General features: G+C 40.1%; 2 protein-coding genes across 5 annotated transcripts in view; one reads left to right on the top strand and one right to left on the bottom strand.

The window, feature by feature from the left end:
* Positions 1-1,274, bottom strand: part of KLHDC1 (kelch domain containing 1) — a 28,049-nt gene extending 26,775 nt beyond the window's left edge. For 2 of the 4 annotated variants that reach the window (XR_011848861.1, XM_072116002.1), the window contains exon 1: positions 1,083-1,274. Coding sequence is in view for 3 of the 4 variants with exons in the window: in XM_072116002.1 (XP_071972103.1) it covers positions 1,083-1,178 (96 nt within the window). In the remaining variant the exon portion in view is untranslated. The remainder of the gene's footprint in view (positions 1-1,082) is intronic. The other 2 variants (XM_072116001.1, XM_072116000.1) reach the window with 2 other exon arrangements.
* On the top strand, positions 1,197-22,381 carry POLE2 (DNA polymerase epsilon 2, accessory subunit). The gene is made up of 19 exons (XM_072115999.1): positions 1,197-1,658; positions 4,589-4,689; positions 4,849-4,924; positions 5,999-6,076; positions 6,274-6,367; positions 6,507-6,581; positions 8,125-8,208; positions 9,426-9,482; positions 11,093-11,141; positions 11,525-11,597; positions 13,451-13,623; positions 14,849-14,938; positions 15,268-15,322; positions 16,025-16,084; positions 16,182-16,259; positions 17,386-17,494; positions 17,596-17,772; positions 20,660-20,727; positions 22,224-22,381. Exons 1-19 carry the CDS (start codon positions 1,591-1,593, stop codon positions 22,240-22,242), a joined length of 1,584 nt encoding a protein of 527 aa, XP_071972100.1. The 5' UTR covers positions 1,197-1,590; the 3' UTR covers positions 22,243-22,381.
* The last annotated feature ends 977 nt before the right edge of the window (positions 22,382-23,358 follow it).

The raw sequence follows: 23,358 nt of genomic DNA, 5'->3' as shown, positions 1-23,358 counted from the left end.
CTATGTTTGATTTGCAAGCCTCGTGACATCAAAATATATTACCCAGACATTACAAAAATTATGAAAATTTAAAGTAGACATATGGTAAATCTATCTAAATTCCAAAAACGGGGCTGAGCTGTAAGCTAAAAAATGGCTGCGTCAATCTGCTTTTCACCTATAACTGGGGTAAGTAGAAGAGTGACCCTCTGTGAGGGCAGATGTTTGATCAGACGCAGCAGCTCTGACTATCCCTTACAGACCCAGCGGTCATGTGACAGCCACCTCCCCTTCTCTTTAAATTGTGCTGCTTCAGCCCGATGCTGTGGGGAAAGATGCACCAATTCTACCTAAGGTCTCCAGCTTTTTCTGACAACTTGAGAACTGGTCCTGCTCCTGTGATGATGCTGTAGGCTCGGGAGCACAACCACTGACGCATTTCATAATTCAAAGAGGAAGGGTAGGGCTTCGCCGATTGCATACGAGTTTCCACTGAAATGCATGCGATCAGAAGTTAGCTCCAAAAAAAGGCAGTTTTCAATGTCTTAATTTTCACAAATAACTATACAAAAAGTCCCCAAAATTAGCCACAGACTTAGGCCGGCGGCACACGTGGAGTTTTTAGTTTTTTTGAAAACACATCCATTTTTTGACTGGTTTTACCAATTATCTTAATTGAAACGGGTCAAAAACGCATGCGTTTTATAACGGACTGCTTAAAAACGCCCCAACAACGGCCCGTGTGCGTGGAGCTGTGAACCCGTTTTTGGGCCGCTTTCCCAATAATCTTGATTACAACAGGTCAAACAGGTTAAAAACAGGGGTTTTTTTAACGCATGTGCTCTTTAACGGACTGCTTAAAAACAGGCCAAAAGACTGATTACTGCATCAGGATCCGCAGCAGATAAATGACACGCTGTGAACGATAAGTCTGTAGCAGAAAGCGGATTTTGCAGTGTGTATGGGATTCAATATTCTGTTACTGAAGGTTCCATTGACACAACCAACATTCACGCCCCCAGTAGTAAATGCACCATAGTCAGACCCACAGTACTCGGGCTGCCTACACGCGTTACGTCCACACACATGCGACCACCTCTTACCACGTATCCCCCCCACACATAGAGACAGTGCTGGTCCATGGCGGCGCAGTGACCGCTCCTCTCCTCCGCCACACTGAAGCGTTGTACAGCGGCCATAACCTGTCAGTGTGGTCGCATATGCGCTCCCCCAACTGTCAACATCATCCCTATCATAGCGATAACACAGACGGACGGTGGACAGCGAGGAACAAATTTCACTCCGCGTTTATGTTTACGGTGTCATCTCGCAGCTATTCATATACGAGGGACTCTGTCCACTATAGTTATCATTTACATGTTAGTTATGGACGGGAAAATATAATTGTTTATGAAAGACGCCGACTGTATTACTTGGTTTATAACACTAGAGTCTGGGAAACTTTGGTCTCCAGAAAAATGGCGGCGGAATGTGGACTTCAGAGGACATAGTGCTTAGTCCCCTATTGTCAATCTTCCTGTGAAACAGAGAGCATGTTTACGGAATGACGTCATCGCAGCTGTGTGTGGGGTTTGGCGCGAACTTTTCGAGATGGCAGCTGACAGACTGAAGAGTAAAGTTTCCTCTGCTTTCAAAATGCATGGCCTCCTCCTACGGGCGTGAGTAGCCGTGTACAGAGGGCAACTGTGCCTGGGTGTGATGCCGGGAGGCTGTAGTTGTGTGTTACAGATTATAGGGGGCGCATGTTCACCACTTTAGGCCCATACATTATACACTGGAGATTACTTATACCATGGTTTTAAGATCTTTGCTTGCTGCCATGGGAATGACCTAGATATGTGAGAGAGTACAGATACATATACACACCGATGTGTCTAATGGAACAAATGTATTTATAAGTGGACAACCCCTTTAATGGACACCTACCAGCAGATTACCTGTGCTCCGCCACTCTTCACAGATAGCCGGTGATGTCCGCAACTCTCGCTGCGCAAGGAATGGTGTTCTTGCGCAGGATTTGCAGACAATAGGTTGTCTGAAGAGTTGGGGGTAATGATTATTTGTTGTTGGAGCCATGAGGTGCTCGGGTGACGTCAGCCTGACCGCCTCGGGCTCTTTTACATATTCATAGAAAGTTATTTTCTCTTTAATTCCGAGGCCATATGACTAATAAACAAGACTTCCCGCATCCCCTGCGTAATGCTAATTAGATCAGTCTACCACCAGTAATATGGTGGTGTCTTTTACCACGGAAAACTGCCCACATAAAAACTATGGGAAGATGGGGAAACAGATCTAGTTGCCCATGGAAATGAATCAGAACTAAGCTTTACTTTTATAAACCGCTTTGGGAAAATATAAACTTAGCTCTGGTTGCCATGGACAACTAGAACAGTTTTGCCTCGGACACTTCTGATAAATCTTCCCCTTTATATCCCGAAACCCAACTAATGAGATGACAAAGGTCACATTTAATTGGGTGTAATATGTATTGAGATCCCTACAGTGTGCTCTCTGATTGTTCTATGTAGGAGATGGTTAATAACATGAACATAAGTTAGTTGCCTCTCCCCCATGTTTAGCTATAGAAGCAGATAATTTGTGTTATCTACAAGCTGTGAGCATATTCTTCTCTGCAGCCCCCTTGCTTCTCCTCTCTACTGCCTGCTGTCTAAGAGAATGGAGGGGGCGGTATATATCAGAGGGCTATTACTTTGGATCACAAGTCACAATACTGTTATCTGACAAATAATCCCCTCTTCAATTTGATACTAGGATTGTGTTTTTAGGTGCCAGACAACTGAAGATATTAACTGTTTAAAGAGGAGCTGTCACCCCCAAAAAGACCCCACCAAATATGCCCTCCATAATCCTCTCCCCAGCCCATTTCTATTTATGCCAATGTCTTTTAAATTTATTTTGGGAAAGTTGGTTTTAACAGATCTGACCACTTACCAAATAAGAGGTCGGATCCTTGATCCCCTGCGCTGGCAGTCAGCTTTATTCATGAGGGGGCAGGCGCTTCCATGCTGCTGTCAGCTAAGAGAAGCCGGCAGCATCGCATATATTGCACAATTATATATATTTGACCGGGGCTGTGATTAAGTACGCCACAGCTGCTGTCCTCGCGGCTGGCCGGTGCTGTGAGTAAGTACGGCACGGCTAGCAGCGATTGCGCAATATATGCAATGCTGCCGGCTATTCTTACAGGTCCCCGCTGACAGGGGCGTGGTGGGGGAGTGTCAGCCAGCCCCCTCATGATTAAAGCTGACTGCCAGCGCAGGGGATACGAAGATACGACCTCTTATTTTGTAAGAGGTCAGATCTTTTACAACCAACTTTCCCAACATAAATTTGAAAAAATTGGCATATATAGAGATGGGCTGGGGAGAAGATTATGGAGGTCATATTTGGTGGGGGTCTTTTTGGGGGTGACTGGTCCTCTTTATGGACATCTAACAACAAAATAAAGTGTAATAAGCCAGGGACACACTCATAGATCCAGGCACCACAGGTCTCTTGTCCATTTTTTGTGGTTATAAAGAGGCTTAGTGATGGCTGCTGAATCTAATGGCTAGCACGCATCCCAAAATGACATTCGTGTACAAGAGAGATCACAGTCAAACCTCTTGGAGGCCATTTAGCCTCAATCCCCCCTGATGACACAAGACAGAGGAAGCATATTGTGGAGCCGAGAGTCCTTGTATTGTACAAGTAGCCATCTACAACTTTCTAATACTGCTGACGGCAAGAAAGTACTTGGGAGCCTGTGATATCCTGGGATATACAATAGGCAGCTTATACAGGAATATTCCAATCATTGTGAAAATATTCTGCATAGCACCATTACCACTTTTTAAATGTTGGGGTTGGCAAAAAAGACTATTTTGATCCTGTAGGGCAGCTGCATTTACTGACACTTAAACAGATGCGTTGTACAGATTGGATACATACATTATGGAAAAGATTAACCAAATTTTCTTAATATCAGGACAACATGGCTTAATCTTCTCCACTGCCGAACATGTAGTTCTTGGGCTGATGAAAAGAGGGAGACTTGGGTTTGATTAATATATAGATCAGATTTATATATAGCATTTTCAACACTGTCCACTTCTTTGATGCCGATTCTGTCTTTGCAGCATAGCAGAATTTGCATGGAATTTTTGATGGAAAGTGACTGACATGTCTTATATTTTTAGCAGGATTTGCATGGATTATGATGAGGATAAAGGGCAGGTCACTACTTTTGTAAGCATGTGCTGGAAGCCTTACACTGAAGTTGGAGATTTTGGCACAGATTTTTATTTTTTTTTTCAATGGAAAATTCATGCCAAAATCTGATGTGTGAATGTAGTTAATGAAGTTACCACACGTTCACAACATCCTTGTATACAAATACATAAGATAGATGGTAAGTGTAAGGAATTGTGAGGTTAAACTGCTGGGACCTCTACCAATCACTAGACCTAGAATCTGGGCACTACCGCTCCATTCAATGCTTTTCTATTCAGCAGTGCCATAGTGTTGAATGTTCCATTGAAAAGGAGTGCATGAAGACCTTAAGGTACATCTGTGTCTATTTCAGGGAGGCCAGCAAGTTTCTCAGTGAAGTTCTCCGATCTGTAAATGAAGTAGAGCTTGAGGATGTCATTGACAGCATCATAGATGCCGTGGAGAAGCAGCCATGTAAGTATTTTACCTCTTCTCATATGCTGAATAAAAAAAATAAAAAAAACCTGTGAATCTACAATTATATTCATGAGGAAATAATTGCACAAACCTATAAGATGGCTGTATGTTCAAGTCTCATTCCGAATTAGGTGTTTTGTTTTTATTCCCATTTAGTGTCTTCTAATATGATTGAGAAGTCGGTGGTGGAGACTGCAGTACAGGAGTGTAGTCGCACTTGTGATGAAACCATGTAAGATAACACTTCAGAATTACCTATATGATAATTCAATGGATCATATTATGAATGTACTGACAGTAAATGTTTTCAGAAAAAAATCAGTACCTGGTAGATATAGTATAAAATAATTTCCTATTATCAGTTTGATAAACTTTGGGGCTTATGGTTGATCACTTTCCTTTATTAAATTGGTTGACTAGGATTTAAAAAAAAAAAAAAACTTTATATTTGGCTGTGGGGCTGTAAAAATAAACCTTATATGCTTGCCTCTCTCTGCACTCTGCAAAAACGTCCATCACTACCGGCCTGTGTTGTGTACAGAAGCCTGCAGTGCCACCCTTTCCCAACCACTGTTGTGCACCTGCTGCTGCCAGAATCTCCTCTAGCTGGAATTGTGGAACAGCACAGCCGGCTTCTGTATACAAATTGAGGCGGTTGGCGTTATGGGTGAACAGAAGTACAGAGAGAGGTCAGTATCAGAGGTTTATTTATCTATTTTAGTTCCCGATGCTTCCCCTTTAATCATAGCATCAACCGGTTAACAAATACCATTTCCCTATACTCTTGTTGTCAACCATTTATTTGAACAACTCTGCATGTCACCAGTTGCACCCACTGCAGGAGATATGTTTGGCCGGCCAAAGTTTTATTCAGAAGAATTCTCTTCTACCCTTCACTTTAAGGAGTCTGTCAGGCCCCCCAAAAAATTCAGATTATATTGCAATAGGAATGACTATTGTATGCATTGAGTAGGTTAATAAGCCAACTAGAGATACAGTTTTCATCAAAAGGTATACACAGCTGCAACAAAACTACATTTCTAAACAGAAAAGAAACACCTTATTCTAAAATAACAAGACAAGAAAGTATTATTATATTAATATTATTAGGTTAGGGATACCATATATATCACACCAGGATGTCTGGGGAAACAGCAGACTTTATTGATATGTCATACAAATACTGCGGTGTCATGGTAAGTGCCATGTCTGTCAAGGCCATGGCACCTAGGTCCTTTAGAGTGTCAGAAGCTTATATGTACAGGAAGATCGCAGGAGACTCCTAGCTTTTTACTTTGTGTTTCAGAGAACATATCTTCAACATTATTGGAGCATTTGACGTCCCACGATTCATCTATAACTCTGAACGAAAGAAGTTTTTGCCGTGAGTAATCGTATATTTCATTTTTACCCTGCAAATGTTTAAACTTTATACTTTACAAAAAAGCCTAAAGAATCAAAATGGTGAAATTGCTTATTTCTTCTTTATTGGATATGTTATAGCAGAATAAAGGCTTTATTTGTATAAGCTGATCTTTGATTTGCATTGCACTTTGTCTTTATTTTGCTTATATTCTGCAGTATAAAAATAGCCAATTATCCTGAACCAAATTTGTTTGGAAGTGCAAAAGACAAAGCCGAATTATTTCGAGAAAGGTACACAATACTGCAACAGGTGAGACATGCTGAAATATTTTTACCATAGTTTATGCTGAGGAACTACAAAAAACATGGTGTGTAATAATGACTTAACCAATATTTCTGTCTGCAATAATTAAATGTACCATAATGTATGTGTGTTTTGTGAATTCTAGAGAACTCACAGACATGAGCTCTTCACTCCACCAGTAATTGGTGCGAATCCTGATGAAAACAGAAGTAAATTTCAGGTAATTTGGAAGGAAATAACACTAGGCTTTAAAAAAAAAAAAAAAAAAAAAAAAAAAAAGGAATTTTTCATGCAACCACTGACCAGCTTACCACAGTATTTGACAATATTAAAAAAATTAACATATGACAGTCTGGATAAGGGCCGGAGTAATTGTGATCAGTCCTAACAATTAAAACAAAGAATACATAGACACAAGACATTCACTCACACAACCATACCACCATACACAATATCCTATATTATAAAATCAAACTAGGCTTTAACACAAAAAGCCATATGTACAAACGCCATACAAGGGCATATTGTAGGATGTGCCAAATAAAACAAATATATTATGTGCATTCATATGAAAAAGAGAGTAAATTCTCTTTGAATGCCATAGTTTATATATTAGGAATTAATAAAAAGGTCTAAATATTGAGTAAATACAATGGAAAAGCCACCAAGTCCCCGCCCCTATGTATTTAAGAAATTGTCTAACCCCTTAGGGCGATGTCAGACGTGCCGTCTTGGCTGCGTTTGCAAACGCAGACCAAGCCGCACCCACTGGGACGGGCCATGGCCCAATCGCATCGGCGTTTCTATGGAAACGCCTGCGATTGGGAACGAGCCGCCGGTGTTTTGCGTTAATTTAATGCAAACGCAGCCAAGACGGCACGTCTGCCATCACCCTTAGTGATGTGGTCTGAAAAGGCTCTAGTGACCGGGCATCAATAGCAAATTTTTATATGTGGCAGTTTTAGGGCCATAATCTTTTAAAAAATTTTTTTGCGGTGTTTTTTTGGGACACACGGAGCTAGCTAAAACGCAAGGTTTTTTTATTTGTGGTGTTAAAAATGGAAAAAATTGGGGGTTTTTTTTGTAATGTATATTAGTTTAGTTTTTTTTGTTTTTAATTTTCAAATGATTTCCCTATTTTGTTTCGGTCATTTTGATATATAATATTTATATATGTATAGTCTCTGCAAACAGGGTGACTATGGCGGTGTTTTTGTAGTGGTAGCGTTTTTGTTTTTTATATATGGGGAAATGCAATTTTATTTTTAATATTTATTCATATTTCTTGTGTAGGAATATTTTTACTATTCATGTCCCCCATGGGTCTTTTGTGACCTCATCTTCAGGATTTTTTTTTCTTTTTCAAGTATTCCCCTGTAACTGAGAGATCTGTACAAGAGCCTCTGTTACAGGGGGAAACCACCACCTGTTAGAGCTGATGTTAGTCAGAGCTGCACTGGGTCTGATTAGACCTAGCAGCTTTGGTTAACCCCTTCAGACCGCCTAGTCTATGGAGCTGGTGGCAGCACCGCCTCTGCTCCTCCGTGCATCACGCTTCTTCAGTGCGATGCTGTGAGGAGCAGAGAAGGGAGAACCTGTAATAAAACATTCACTGGGGTCTCCAGGTGTCTCTGACACCCAAAGACCAGGTCCAGCTAGCGCATGAGCACTGGAAAACTCTGGATCTGCACCCACTGGCGTCTTAGGTCATAAGAGAGTTAAATTGCACAGATCAGGCTTAACTCCTTTATTTATTTTTATAGCTCAAAACTGTTGAAAACCTCTTGGGCAGCGCAGCAAAGATGGGAGAGGTGATTGTCCTCGGAATGATAACACAGCTAAAAGAGGTAAGAGAAATGCACTATTGATAAGTCACACACAAGTGAAGAGTCGGCTCACCTGCAGAGTTCGCCATGTGAGGCTTTCGTGCATGGAGCATCTTGGTCACAGGCTGAGAAACCCCACAAAACAAAAAGAATTTTCCAGTTCGAGGAAGTCAGAATTAAAAATAAGTCATTTTATTTAAACATCATCAAAACAATCTTTTCCAGGAAAGGAGAAAACAAAATATTCATAGTATTGAATAAGGATTTACAGTATGAAATGTGTAGGCTTTGCCTGCCATACCGTTTTATTACTTTACACTTTGTGTTCCCCCGATCTCATTTACTATCCTACAGTCATGACCATAAGTTTTGAGAATGACACAAATATATTTTCACATGGTCTGTTGCCCTCTGGTTTTATGTGTGTTTGTCAGATGTTTTTATCACATACAGAAATACAAGTGCAATCATATTGTGAGTAACAAAAGCTTTTATTGACAGTTAGAATGAGTTACTGCAGCAGGTCAGTATTTGCAGTGTTGCCCCTTCTTCTTCAGGACCTCTGCAATTCTCCCTGGCAGCTGCATTTTGTCACAATTTGTTGGTTTTTGTTTGTCCACCCGTCTCTTGATGATTGACCCCAAGTTCTAAATGGGATTAAGATCTGGGGAGTTTCCAGGCCATGGACCCAAAATCTCTGTTTTGTTCCCTGAGCCATTTAGTTATCACCTTTGCTTTATGGCAAGGTGCTCATATCATTCTTAAAACCTATGGCCATGATTGTTTTAATGATATACAAATATAATGACCTGTTTTAATCGTAGATTTCCTGGAGCTAGACCAATTCTTTTTCATATTTTTTGTGAATGGCAAGCATGTCAGTAATTCAAAATAATCTTGATACTGTTTTTATGTCACGAAGTAGAGGTACCCCCGTTAATCTTTAAAAAGTGCATGTAGTTCTCATTTAACTTTGTCCTGGATGTGTAGGGAAATTCTTGTGGCCTCAATCTTCAGAGGATGCAAAGATAAATTGTCCCTTCATTGTTGCAATTGGTGCGGCCACTGAGATCAGAACTATTGATATACCATGACGTAAGATGGTAATACCCCCTATAAATTATTTGATTTGGACTTAACTTTATTTGTTGTCTGCAATGTTTTGATATATAGATGGGTGTAGCTATAATGTATCATAATTTTTCTGTGTAGTAATAGGATTTCTATTTTATTGATAGGGCAAATATTACCTGGAAGATCCCACTGGAACAGTTCAGCTTGATCTCAGTAAAGCAATATCCTTTATTTTTCCCTTTTAGAAGCCGTAATAATAGAAGTCCTAACTGTTTTTCACAGTTTTTACACAAAGTCATTGTTTGCTACATAGAAGTAAATGTTTTCAACTTAATGACCAAACTCTATTTTTAGAATCCGACATATGTCATGATAATTGGTTATAACTTCAGAAAGCTTTAACATATCCAGGTGATATTGAAATTGTTTTCTCGTGACACATTGTTCTTCATATTAGTTAAACAATTTAAGTCATAATTTTGTGTTTTGTTCTGGAAAAAATTAAGTTTTGAAAAAATTCTGAAAAATTCTAAGTTTTCAAAGTTTTAAATGTTCTGTTTTCTAGGTATTTAGTTAGACCACCCAAGTAGCTTGATAACTAACTAGCATAGAAATCTAGGTGCAAGAATTTTCATATTCATGAAAACCGCCAAGACTCATGTTTTGAGTGACAACTTGGCTTTCAAGTTAATTTGAGAGGCCTAAATATAATATACACTATACACATAGAAAAACACAACTTAATGTATGTAAAACAATTTTAAAGTCTAACACTTTAAGTGTTTTACAGGAGCTAAAACATTAAGGATGTGCGATTTAGAAACTTTTGAATTTTTTTTTTGGTAAAATACATTTTAGGCCAAAAATTACACAATGATGAAAAGTTTGATACCTAATGTCTCCCAAGATTTCTCCCGAGTGTACCCATACCCTATATGTAGTGGTAAACTCCTGTATGGGTAAGTGGCTGGGCATGGAATGAAAGCAGCGCCATTCAGAGCAGGTCAGCATTGTCGCATTGTACAGGCTGTAAAATTAGTAAATTTTTTTTTTTTTTTTTTTCATTTTTAAGGTACACACAAAGAAAATCGTCAATTTTTGTTTTGGATTTTAGCCCTTTTTTTGGCCGCTCACGGTAACATAAACATATTCTCTGGTTCACTCCGATTACAGTGATGCCTCATTTATATAGCTTTTTTTTCTTTTTTAACTGAGCTGATTGAGGGCTTATTTTTTGCGTTAAGGGTTGTACCATTTTGGGGCATGTCCCTTCTTTTGATCAATTTTGGGACATTTTTTGTGAGGGTATTTGAAAAAATAATTATTTTTTTTGTTTTATATAGGTAATTTGGTTTTTTACATGTAACGGGTGATTTGTGGGTTTTCCGATCCCGGTTGTTAGTACCGGTTCTGGGCTGTAATAACACAGCCCAACACCCCCACTTACAGGAGTCGATCTCCTGCAATCTTCTGTTGTGCCGACGTAGAAAGGCAGTGCGTCAGAAGTACCCCTAATGTCCGGTGTAAAAAAAAAACCCTGATATGACGGTCATTAAGGGGTTAAGTAATGTTGTTAGCATTTAGGTGGGGGTTTTTTTTCCTTCACTTGCACAGGAAGCTGATTCCTTCAACTGCATATTACACCTCTGCTACATAGAAATACCTGCGGGTCTTTCTATTAAAGTTGACATGCCACATTTCCTAAAATTCACCAGTTTATACAAAGAAAAATCTCTGTATTGTGTGGAAGAGATTGCTTTATGAACTTGCCCTTATTGTCGACTATATTATTATTATTTTTTTTTATATTGTTTCCTTAACCTCATTTCACCAGTTCCATAGTGGCTTGTACACAGAGTCCTGTTTTGTTCTTGCAGAAGGTAATGTCACGGCACATCATAACATTTTCCTTAAAGAGGTTGGCTACTTTACCTCTTGTATTTTGTAATGTGTGGGGGGCTGGATATTAGGTAATTTACCTGTATAAATCTAAAAATAGTTCTGCACCGCTTTCTGGATACGTTAAGTGAAGCTTCCTGTCTTTTACCTCATCAGCCAGACTTTCCTATCCATAAAATGGCCGCAGATGGAGGGTCATGTGATCTATCTGTCCATAAACAATTAGCAGTTATTGACCAATAAATACCTACTAATATCCTGCACCCTACACTTACATGCACATCACAAATAACATGAGGTAAAGTGGCCAACCCCTTTAATGTGTAGAATAGCGATATATTATATGTGGTTTGTCTCTACACAGGCTGGTACGAAGATAAATTATTTCATGTAAATGCCTTCGGCTTTCCTCCTACTGAACCTTCTAGCACAACACGGTAAAGTACAGTCATGTTTGTTTTTTGTTTTTTAAATCCACAATACATTTTATTGAAGGGAACGTAGAGACGCGTACCGTGCAACAGTCCAAGCACAAGCATGCTAGTCACGTAGGACCTGTAAAAAGATACAATGTATGCTTATATATAGAGATGTATACAGTCCACTAGTAGAGTCAAATCTTCTGGAACATAGGTGTAGACTTCAACGTCATAAGTATAGAAAACCTAGACCTAATCCAAAATCAAACAAAAAGTACAACATTACACCTGCACTGCACTGCACCACCACCCCGAGGTCCACAACTTACAATGCAACAGGAGGTGACACTCTGGGTCATAGAGGCCATTATACACTGCCCAAAAAATAAAGGGAACACTGAAATAACACATCCTAGATCTGAATGAATGAAATATTCTCATTGAATATTTTGTTCTCTACAAAGTTGAATGTGCTGACAACAAAATCACAAAAAAAAAAAATCTGTAATTGAAACCAAATTTTTTAACCAATAGAGGCCTGGATTTGGAGTCTCTCAAACAAAATGAAAGTGGAAAAACACAGTACAGGATGATCCAACTTTTAAATGTGCTTTCAAACTGAGGCTCAGTATTGTGTGTGTGGCCTCCATGTGCCTGTATGACCTCCCTACAACGCCTGGGCATGCTCCTGATGAGGTTGTGGATGGTCTTCTGAGGGTTCTCCTCCCAGTCCTAGACTAAAGCATCCACTAACTCCTGTATAGTCTGTGGTGCAATGTGACATTGGTGGATGGAGTGAGGAGACATGATCCCCCAGATGTGCTCAATCAGATTCAGGTTTGGGAAACAAGCGGGCCAGTCCATAGCTTCATTGCCTTCATCTTGCAGGAACTGCTGACACACTACAGCCACATGATGTCAAGCGTTGTCCTCCATTAGCAGGAACCCAAGGCCAAACACACCAGAATATGGTCTCACAAGGGGTCTGAGGATCTCCTTTCGGTACCTTATGGCAGTCAGGCTACTTATGGCGAGCACATGTAAGGCTGTGTGGCGCTCCACTCCCACTCCATTACTGACCCACTGCAAACAGGTCATGCTAAAGATTGTTGCAGATTATCACTCTCAAGGGCGTCTTCAGACTCTGTCACATCTGTCATATGTGATCAGTGTGAACCTGCCATCTGTGAAGAGCATAGGGCACCAGTGCCAAATTTGTCAATCCTGGGGTTCTCGGGCAAATTCCAAGCGTCCTGAATGGTGTTGGGCTGTGAGCTGGTCTCCTGGTATCGCCTCTGAAAGCTACGCTGACAGACACAGCAAACCACCTTGCCACAGCTCTGTTGATGTGCCATCCTGGATGAGCTGCGCTACCTGAGCCATTTGTGTGGGTTGTAGAGTCCGTCTCATGCAACTACAAGTGTGAATCGACCACCCACATTCAAAATTGACCAAAACATCAGCCAGAAAGCATAGGTACTGAAAAGTGGTCTGTGGTCCCCACCTGCAGAACCACCTGTTGTCTATTCCATTTGTACAACAGCATGCAAAATCGATTGATTCAGTGTTGCTCTCTAAGTGGACAGTTTGATTTTTTTTTTGAGCAGTGTATAAATGTGTGGTTAAGTGGAATTAGGACAGCGGTAAATGGCGATTTAAGCCATCTGTCCCCAACTTTCTTTCAATGAATAAATATCCACTTTTAAGGAAAAGAGTAGCGTTAACTGACTTGATCCAATAACGGAGCATTGGGGGATGGACAGTCATCCAGCATCTGATTTCCCTTTTTCTTGTAGGTAATAATGAATTCATATTTTATTTTTGACAGCATGTTTTCTTTCTGTGAAACCTTTTTGAATATGTATTCTCAGGGCATATTATGGTAATACCAATTTCTTTGGTGGACCCTCAGCAACATCTGTAAAAGCTTCAGTCAAACTGAAACAACTGGAAGAAGAGAATGAGGACGCCATGTTCGTGTTTTTGTCAGATCTTTGGTTGGATCAGGTTGAAGTGATGGAGAAACTTCATGTCATGTTTTCAGGTATTTTTTAATTTTCACTTTAAAGGGGATTTCTTGGATAAAAAAACTATTTCTATCTAAACCGAAATCCATCCATAGGTTGTGTATGGTATTGCTCTACTGAAGTGAATATTGTTAACCTGCTATACCATGCACAACCTATGGACAGCTGTGGTCCTTCAGTGCCAGACAGTTATGTTTCTATAACACTGAACATTGAGTTAGCATTAAAAATATATATATATTTTTTTTTCATTTGGACATGCATAATGCAGGCACCATAACGGCATTGGCTCTCAGCAAAGTATTTCTATTAACCATCACCCAAGCAAACTTATTTCTCATGTGCTAGCCGTTGTTTTGGCACAGATTTATGGACTCATACAGATGGCCATTTGTTTTTACAGCCCTATGTAATCGCCTACTTCCTCTGAGAAAAAACTCGGGACGTGTCCTATTCTTGGTTGTTTGAGGCTCTGCCATTCCATAGAAATCTGAGAACATGAAAAATACAGATGCCACACAGGTGTCAACCATTTGTCGTCCGTTTTTGCAGATCAGTTGCTAGGTAACACAATCAACTCTCCAAAGGGTTGGGATCATCTACTGACCTTATTTGCCAGCCTCCTGTTTTGCGGATCTGCATAAATGGATGACGTGTGTGAGATATGGACTGTTTTTGAAGACTAAAGTCTCAGATACTTTAAAAAAGACTTGATGAAAAATGGGCAAGAGATCAGTGCTTTGCAGACAGAGATAAAGTTGTGTGGAGGTAGCCTTGGATATCTGTTAGCTAGCTGCATATGCTACATCCTTAACAATTAATATGATTGTTCTTTATTGGAAAAATTAAAATTATTTCTTTGTACATTACCTGTCACTCAGCATCATAAAGGATGAAGAACTACTAAGTCTGCATATGTCTTCACATCTCCGCTGTAGCTGAAATATGGAAAGCGAGATGATGGACCTTATTGTCTACCCTTTTCTACCTTAAAATGGGTCGTCTATCTTCAAGGAAAACATTGGTTTAATGCAGCAATCTCTACACAAGAGTTTGTAGAGATTGGCTGTAACTGTGACCTACATCATGTAACAACTCCAGAATGGCAGCTGGAACAGAAGGGGAAATGACTGTTTTTAAACAATGTCACATTAAACCAGCTTTTATCTTGAGGTGTACAGCACCTTTAATGTAGGGAAAAAAGTGATGACATATGAGGATATTTTTTCCACTTTTTTTCAGGCTACTCCACAGCTCCTCCAACTTGTTTCATCTTCTGTGGCAATTTCTCTTCAGCTCCCTATGGGAAAAATCAAAATCAGTCCCTGAAAGGTATGGTTAGAAAAGTAAATATTGTGTTAATTTTGTTTTTTTGATGTGGGTTACCTTTTTAAGTTCTTATAAATGATCTGGTTAAACCAAGTTTGTACCACCCCCTTAAATTTGTCTTGGTGACGTAGGCCACAACATAGTACAGTGTATCTCTGAAATATGTTTGCTTCATGAGCTATGGAAAATAAATAAAAGATTAATGAAGTGTAGGACCATAGAGCTGTGAAAATCTATATCTATATTTTTATTCATTGTATTGCAAAAACAAATGAAGATCATACTTTTATTAGTTGTTTTAGTAGGGTTACTCCCTCTGTATTTCTTCATAGACTCTTTGAAAAATCTGGCTGACGTTATATGTGAATACCCAAGTATACACAAAAGGTAAAGGTTGAAGGTCTATGCAGTTCTTTTCTGATTATATATCTCTATTTGTGCTTTAAAAGAAAATGTTTGAAATGAATTTAGGACAGCATGCTGGTAGTTAGTGGATTAGTTTCCAGCATTTTCCAGTCAAAACTGATGTATTTTATCATGTCTGCTGCCTGGGTTAAAACCAAATTTCCACTTATAGAAATGGAGTGGAGAGACGAGAGGAGACGGAGAGCGCTCCTATGGCGTATTACCCTTAATAATGTGTATATCAATGTTGTGGTATTCCACTCCCCTCTAAGAGTTGTGCTTCAAGGGCACAACTCCTTTTGATGCCTGTAACAATGCTCTAAGCCGCTTCCCGGTCCCACTGTTCGCTCTCCTGTAAACAGTATGCAGTATTCCAGAGCATCCGAATGGGGTGCGTTGATCCTTTCCTCAAATTTTGGGACATGAAACAGGCACTTACAAACTGGAATAACGTGTTTCGCGCTAGGACTTATTGCCATTTATGGCTTAAATAAAAAAGTGTTTTTAAGAAAAATTTTCCGATACAACCCCCTTCACCCTCGTTGATTCCTTATGTGGGCCCCTCCAGCAGCCCTGGTACTTGGCCAGCTATGCCCAGTGCTGGTGCTGGCCCTGCATGGACACTAAGAAACTTCTAACAGGAAATATCTCTCATAATGGTTGGTCTTGTTTCCCATTTCACAGCAGTCGATTTGTGTTTGTACCTGGTCCTGAGGACCCTGGCCCTGGTTTCATCCTGCCAAGGTATCACTATGATTGCTTTCATAGCATTCTTTTGTGTTGAAATTATTAGTCAGTGCAGTTTGAAAAATGTTTGCTGAATCTTTTTCATATTTTGCAGACCTCCTATTGCAGAACACATAACAGCAGACTTCAGACAACGAGTGCCTTTCTCCATTTTCACTACAAACCCTTGCAGGTGAGAGCATGTGTGTCCCTTCAATATATCTGCAAGCACTGGAATAATTTGTGTTTTCTTGGTTCATTCTATTAAGTTTCTAAAGGAGGACTTGTGCTTCCTGTATGTGTCCTGACATCCTGGGAAAAGCTAGGGATGGAGTGGTGACTCACTCAGCCAGTGATTAGCCCCCAGTGTTTCCTGTGTTGTGGTAGGGGAGTGATAAATACCCTATTATTATGTTACTGACCCCATGTAGAGTCCTATTTAAATGTTATCCTACATTTATCATACAAACAAAGCTGGTGGGTAACTAGTTTTTTAAGAAATCTGGCTTCAATCCAAATCTAAAGACTGACTATATTGATTTAACTTTTGCTGTTTTTATTACAATCACAACAAAGCTAATTTAATGTTGTATAATGCATGCATTATTTGCATTGCAAGTATGAATTTAACCCCTTCTTGTTTGTGTCTACTACATTGTTGCTCTCACGCCTTATTAGCCCCTGCCCTTCCCAAAATTTTGCATCATCTTTCATAACTTGCAAAGTAAGGGCAGTTTCAGATAATTGTGATGAATCAAGGAGTGCAGTGTCCAGAAGAGGACTCTGCATCATACTTATGCATGATACAAGGAGTCCCTTCCCTGCTGTGATCATGATTAGTTTGGTGCCTCTGTTTCCTGGAGAGAAAGTCTCCCTGTGTCATACATAACTATGCTGCTCTGAGCCCTGTCCTGTACACTGTGATTAGAACATGAAATTGATTCACATATGATGTAGAAATAATTTCTGTTGCATAATGTAAGCAGGCACCCAAAATCATACACTGTGCAGAGACCATCACAGCAAATAAACCCCACTTTCATAAATACTTTTATAATAGGTTGGTCACAGGCCCCGTCTGTTTTCTTAAAGGGAAAAAAAAGTAAAGTATGAGGGACTCCTGAACCTAGCCAGTCTTTGCTACTATTACTCACACATCTCTGTAAACATAAAAATAAAAAAGTTTCCGCTTTTGAAATGAGGGGAGTAAGCGCAAACATTGAAAAGTGGCTGAGGTTAAAGAAGAACCTGAAGTTGATGAACAAGTAACCATCAATAATGACTAAACTAATGTGTGACTTTTTTTTCCCTGTTCTCAGAATACAATATTGCACTCAGGAAATAGTTGTGTTTCGAGAGGATTTGGTAAATAAAATGTGCAGGAACTGTGTGCGCTTTCCTAGCAGCAGTTTAGATATTCCAAATCATGTAAGTAATTTACTTCAAACCTTGCAGCTTGCGTTAGACATATCAAGTGTGTTATATTTTATCAACGTTTCTATCCAATTTGCTTTTTTTTTCCCTCCAAGTTTGTGAAAACGATCCTATCACAGGGACACTTGACGCCTCTTCCATTGTTTGTCAGCCCTGTGTACTGGGCGTATGATTATACTTTGCGCTTATATCCTCTGCCTGACCTGGTAGTAATTGCAGATAAATATGATCCTTTCTCCATCTTGAATACTGAGTGTCTCACCATCAACCCTGTAAGTATTCCTCTTTATTTACTTTGTTTGTGGTCACATGTGGAGAGAGGACTTTTTCTTTCCGCATAATAGAAAAAAAAATTAGCACCTAAAATGCTGGTTCCTTTTCTATTAGCAGATCCTTTTGTTATGTAACAACATTTAATTAAAGCGGCACCTTCTTTTCATCCCTGTACCCTTGTCTGATAATGGACATAACACAATTGCAGATTGTGCTAGACACACATTTCCTTAGTGTAGCCATCCGTCTGCTCTCATCAGACACCTTCATGACTGTCCCTTTAAGTCTGATTGTGTTGTAAATCTTATTAAGAGCTTTTTAGAAATGTTCCAGTTTAGATTTTTTCTTTATAGTTAATTCTAATTTGGTGTATATACTTTTTCTTTTCATCTGTTCATTAACCTTTTAGATAATACTCTGACTGACCAGAACAAATAAAATACAAGAAACTACAAACTGATAAAGGACTATACATGGCATTCGGTAAATGCATCCATGTGCTGGGTCAGTTCCTAGGACACATCTATGGGATGACTACATAGGACCAGTGGAGGGAAATTACTTTTTTTATTGTGGTTATTACAATAACATTTCTGCTGTGTGTGTATATTCACATAAAAAAGACTTATTGCCTCATGGTCATGTGACATGTTATATGTTTTGGTCCTCTGAAACAAAAACCTTGGTTGTAATTTTTCCTTTAGCTGCTTATGTCATTATCTTTTGGATTTCTATAGTTAGATCAGCGGTGCAAGGCTGTCTATTCGATCTTAGGACAACACTTCTGCGAGCAGATTTAGCATATTAGGTTGTGAACTATGATTATTGTGCTTCGATGGGTGGGCAATGCAGTCCAGGGATGGAAATATTGACATTGATTGCTGGGGATCAGTAGCGACTAGAGAAATTCTAACTACCAGAATCGGTGGAACAATGCCTAATAAAGAGTTGTGGTTGGTGAAGGTGATTTATAGGATTTTTATGCAGGGCCCCAACAGCCCTCTTGACTTTTGTAAGGTGAGTCCTAATTAACCCTTTCATGGTTGTCCTGGTACCAGAAACTTGAACATAAAAACCATGAAACATCAGTCTCTTAGTGTATGTAAAGATCTTCTCCCGTTTAATATCTCAAATGCATGATGTCACAGACAGAAGAGTCATCAAAGAGGCGTGAATAGTATACTACAAAGCTATTGGTCATCAGCACATTCTACAAAAAGTTAATTAATTGTGCTCAGTTCTCAGGGACCTTGTACACAGAAATTGTTTATACTAATTTCCTGAGAAGAAGGAGATAAGCTGACTCCAGAATCCTAATATTGAACTAAAGATGGACAGACTGGCTTCTCATTAAATGTCAAAGGGAATTGGCTAACAGGCAAGCAAGCAGGTTACATAAAATGAAGTTTGAACTGGACAGTACTTTGACCCCCAGCGTGACCCTTGGCTAATACTTAAAATGGCGGACAGTCCCTTATTTTGGGATTTTTTAAGTCAAGATGGCGTCTGAAACCAGTGCGATCTCCTTAACAGTGATGAAAGATCTTCTTCAAGCTGATTTTCAACTGGAGCACAAAATAAGTAAATGTTATTGTAAGAGATGTACTTCTCTACAAGACGCCATTTTGAACCAAATGGACGCCATTTTAGTCTTAGCTGTGGGGTTATGCTGACCACTGTCCAGCCATGTCATGATTCAAACTTCATTTTGTGCGAACCGTTTAGAAATTACTGTGTCTTCCCTATTGCTACCATATCTTTTCTGCAGCTTATCTACTTGAAGCCCATGTTGTGATTTATACAGAGCTAATTAGTATAAACATTCTGTTTATACGAGAACAAGGCCTCTGGAAGAGACGGGGCATAGTTCATAAACATTTTGGAAGAATGTCGTAAAGAGGATGTTCTGGTATGTCCATTATGGGCAATAGCATTGCAGTATTTTATCACCTTTTCATGGCCCTACGCTGATGATTTTGTGTCTTATATATGCAGCTGCGCACTAATAAACATTGCAAGTTTTGCATTTTCTAAGAGACTGGTGTGTCTTGGTTCCTGCTCTCAACCCGGTATCGGTCTAAAAATGGTTAATTCGAAAGTCAACTTACTACTGCAAGCAGAAGGTTTAAAGAGGACCTGTCATCCCAAATTAGTACCCCCATCCAAACATACCTACTGAATCTACTCCCCGGGCCCCTTTCTAATGCTGCCCATTTCAAAGTCCTGGCATTAATCAAACTTCAGTAGTTGGCGCTATAGCACATGACACCTAACATACTTGATGTCCGATCGACGGACAAGCAGTCCAGCTTATTCATTAGGGGGCCGTCCAGGCACTGCTCTTCTCCACAGGCCACCACTCCCCCAGGCACCAGTTCTTTTCATATGCACTAGATGCCGGCGATCGTGTCATCCAGTGCGCAAGCGCTGCTGGCGTCATGCTCCCGGCATCTACTACGCGCGCTCAGCAGGACAATTGGAGCCCGGGGAGCGGCGGCCTGTGGAGAAGAGCAGTGCCTGGACGGCCTCCTAATGAATAAGCTGGACTGCTTGTCCGTCGATCGGACATAAAGTATGTTAGGTGTCATGTGCTATAGCGCCAATTACTGAAGTTTGGTTAATGCCAGGACTTTAAAATGGGCAGCATTAGAAAGGGGACGGGGAGTAGATTCAGTAGGTTTGTTTGAATGGGGGTACTAATTTTGGGGTGACAGGTCCTCTTTAAGCCCTAGATAAAGATCTCTTACATTATGTAGGTTGAAGGGTCCAGAGTGGAATCAACTTGTGTTAGGCCCGCAACCTCTTAAAAAATGCTTGGTATCACATTGACACATTACACAGAAGCTGGGTCAGGACTAGACTGACCAATTCCTTCTTTTATTTTAGGGTTCATTTCCTAGAAGTGGATTTTCCTTTAAGGTCTACTACCCATCTAATAAAACAGCAGAAGACAGGTAAAATTCAAAGCAGGTGTTTCTCAGTTAATAGGTGATCACGTAACTAGTTTCTCTGCCTTTATAAGACAACTGGCTGCCGGTGGTTAGTGTAAGGTCTCATGCACACAAGTGTTTGTGCAAAGTGGATGAAAACTGGGGGAAATTTGCAGCCTATTTTTGTCAAGTGGATGGGGGGGGGGGGGGGGTCAATTGCGGCTAAGCAGGTCATTCACTGTGCAGTGAGAGACAGTGTGCTCACCAGTGTCATCGTGCACAACAGATCTCAGTGGGGGCTATGGCCCCTATGTAGTCATGTATATGAGGGCAAGTAATGCATAACTCCCTGCAGATTTTGATATGTCCATGGGTTATCCTTTGATGCACTGAGGATTTCCTTTGATAGATTCAGACACATTGCTGTGATTTCCCTGCCCCCCTGCTTGAGCTGCAAAAATCAGAGTAGGCCAGGTTTTTGGTGTGTGGGTAAACTGCAAACAATGAACCAGAGATTTATTGTTTGTGGCCCAATAAAGCACATGTTCGCTGACGCGGGTAGGCTTAGGCCGTGGTCACATGTTCCGCAAGGTGTCCGTTCATAACACGATGCTTTCCAGGGAAACGCATGCAATCGGCTTTTCAATCGCATGCATTTCCCTGGAAACGCATGTGCGTTCGGGCCAAGGACCGCCTCCTGTAGGCTAGCATCACGTTATGAACGGATGCCTAGCGGAACTTGAGACCGCTAGGCGTCTCACTCAAAGTTTGCGTACACTTAACCATTACTGCCTGCTATATTTGCACGCTCAGCATCGCTATATTGGTGAGGGGTAATTTCGGAATCGCACTGGCTTTCACTTGTCACTCTGTGATACAGACCTTTGTGATCCTTTTTAGATAAGAACTTAAGTGATCACTTTACCTGATCTACAATGCACACACAGTATTTGGTAGTCCGGTATATGGTCTTAGGCTTCTACTCCATATCTCCCTAATGTCTTACTAGACCAGTGATGGCAAACCTTATGGAGACAGAGTTCCCAAAGTACAACCAAAAGCCACTTACATGTTGCAAAGTGGCAACAACATGACAATGTAAGCAGTAACTTATTGATCCCTGCTGTATCACAGGTTTCAATCGTATTGGTGTCCGAGTTCACCAATACAATAGAAAGATGATGGAGAACTTGGATTCAGGGTCCCATGAAGAGGAACAATCAGGGCTCCCAGAGCAGGCACTCCAACGATAATTTGTCCACACTTTCTTGTTCCTCCTGTAGTCCTGGCAGCCAAGGATGTTGCTTTAAAATGGTGCTGGGCATGGCACGTCCTGGGCTGTATTGGACCGCAGGAGGAAGTCCTGTCTGGCAAACTCTGTGTTGGTGTGAAGGCCTCTGTGCCATTAGAAAGGGCTCTGAGTGCCACCTCTGGCACCCGTGCCATAGGTTCGCCACCACTGCACTAGACTTTAGCTGTCTTTATTGTCCCTATATAAAATAACTTTTTTTTTATTTCAGCAAATTGCAGACTGTTTGACTGGACCAAGAAAATAAACTTATGGCTACAGAAGATTTTAAGACCCTCTGTAAAAAGTGTTGTTTTTATGTATATTATGTATGTGTATTTTATGTATTGGCTAAGTAGAACATGTTTTGTAATAAATTCTGCTATCTGATTCTTGGTTTTTGCTTTAAAATCACATCAAAGACTGCATGATGCCAATTGAGGTGCCCAAGACAATGTGGTGTTGTATTCACCTTACTTCCATTGTTTAGAGGCGACATACATAGTTTTATTGGTTCGGAAAGGGATCTGACAAGTTTAACTTGAATCCTTGTGATCCTTTGTTTTCCTTAGAGATAGCTGGTGCCTATTGTGTATGTGGCCTATTATCAGATCTAGAATGTGAGGAAAATAATATAATCACATTTGTTAAAGGGGTAGATTGATTAGAAACACCTTTTAGGGTATATATGCACTTTAAAGGGGGGGGACTTAGCTCTGCTTCCCTTGTTAATATATAGTTATTGTCTTTCCAAAGCAACTTTTAACCATATTAACAGCAGAACCTTTATTTATACACTAATATAATGGTACAACCTCCTTTACAGAATATATATATTTTTTTCACACAACCATAATGGAAGGGGGGGGGGGGGGGCGCGTTGGTCTGGCCACACAATTAGCAGGCAGATCACCGACCTTTTGGATATCTTTTTGAATTCTCAATTTTTTACTACTTGTTTTATATAAAATTAGAAACTGTTTAAAATATTATGTGGCTGATCCCTTTAAGGATTAGTATGAATCTTAAAGGAGTTGTCTCATGAAGGACGTTCTCACCAGGATACTTTGATGCAAGCAGAAACAGCCACAATTACCAAGAATAGTTTTTCTTTCACAGGCATTATGGGCCTAGATGCTTCCCATGTGACCCACCGGGACTTGAGAACTTGTAGCTGTAGTTCTCAAACATATTTCCTTTGATTATTAAGTGGAACATTGTAAATTGATATGGGATGCGGAGCCATCCTAATGACGAGCCAAAATAAATGAATCCATACAATGTGAATACCATTCAAATTATGTGCATTGATAAATGTATAGTGCCATCATATTATGCAGAGCTTTACAGATTATGGGCTCCATATA

The sequence above is a fragment of the Engystomops pustulosus genome, chromosome 7, assembly GCF_040894005.1.
Source record: "Engystomops pustulosus chromosome 7, aEngPut4.maternal, whole genome shotgun sequence".
Lineage (NCBI taxonomy): Eukaryota > Metazoa > Chordata > Amphibia > Anura > Leptodactylidae > Engystomops > Engystomops pustulosus.
Note: the sequence above shows the minus strand (reverse complement) of the source record. Positions and strands in the feature narration are given on the sequence as shown.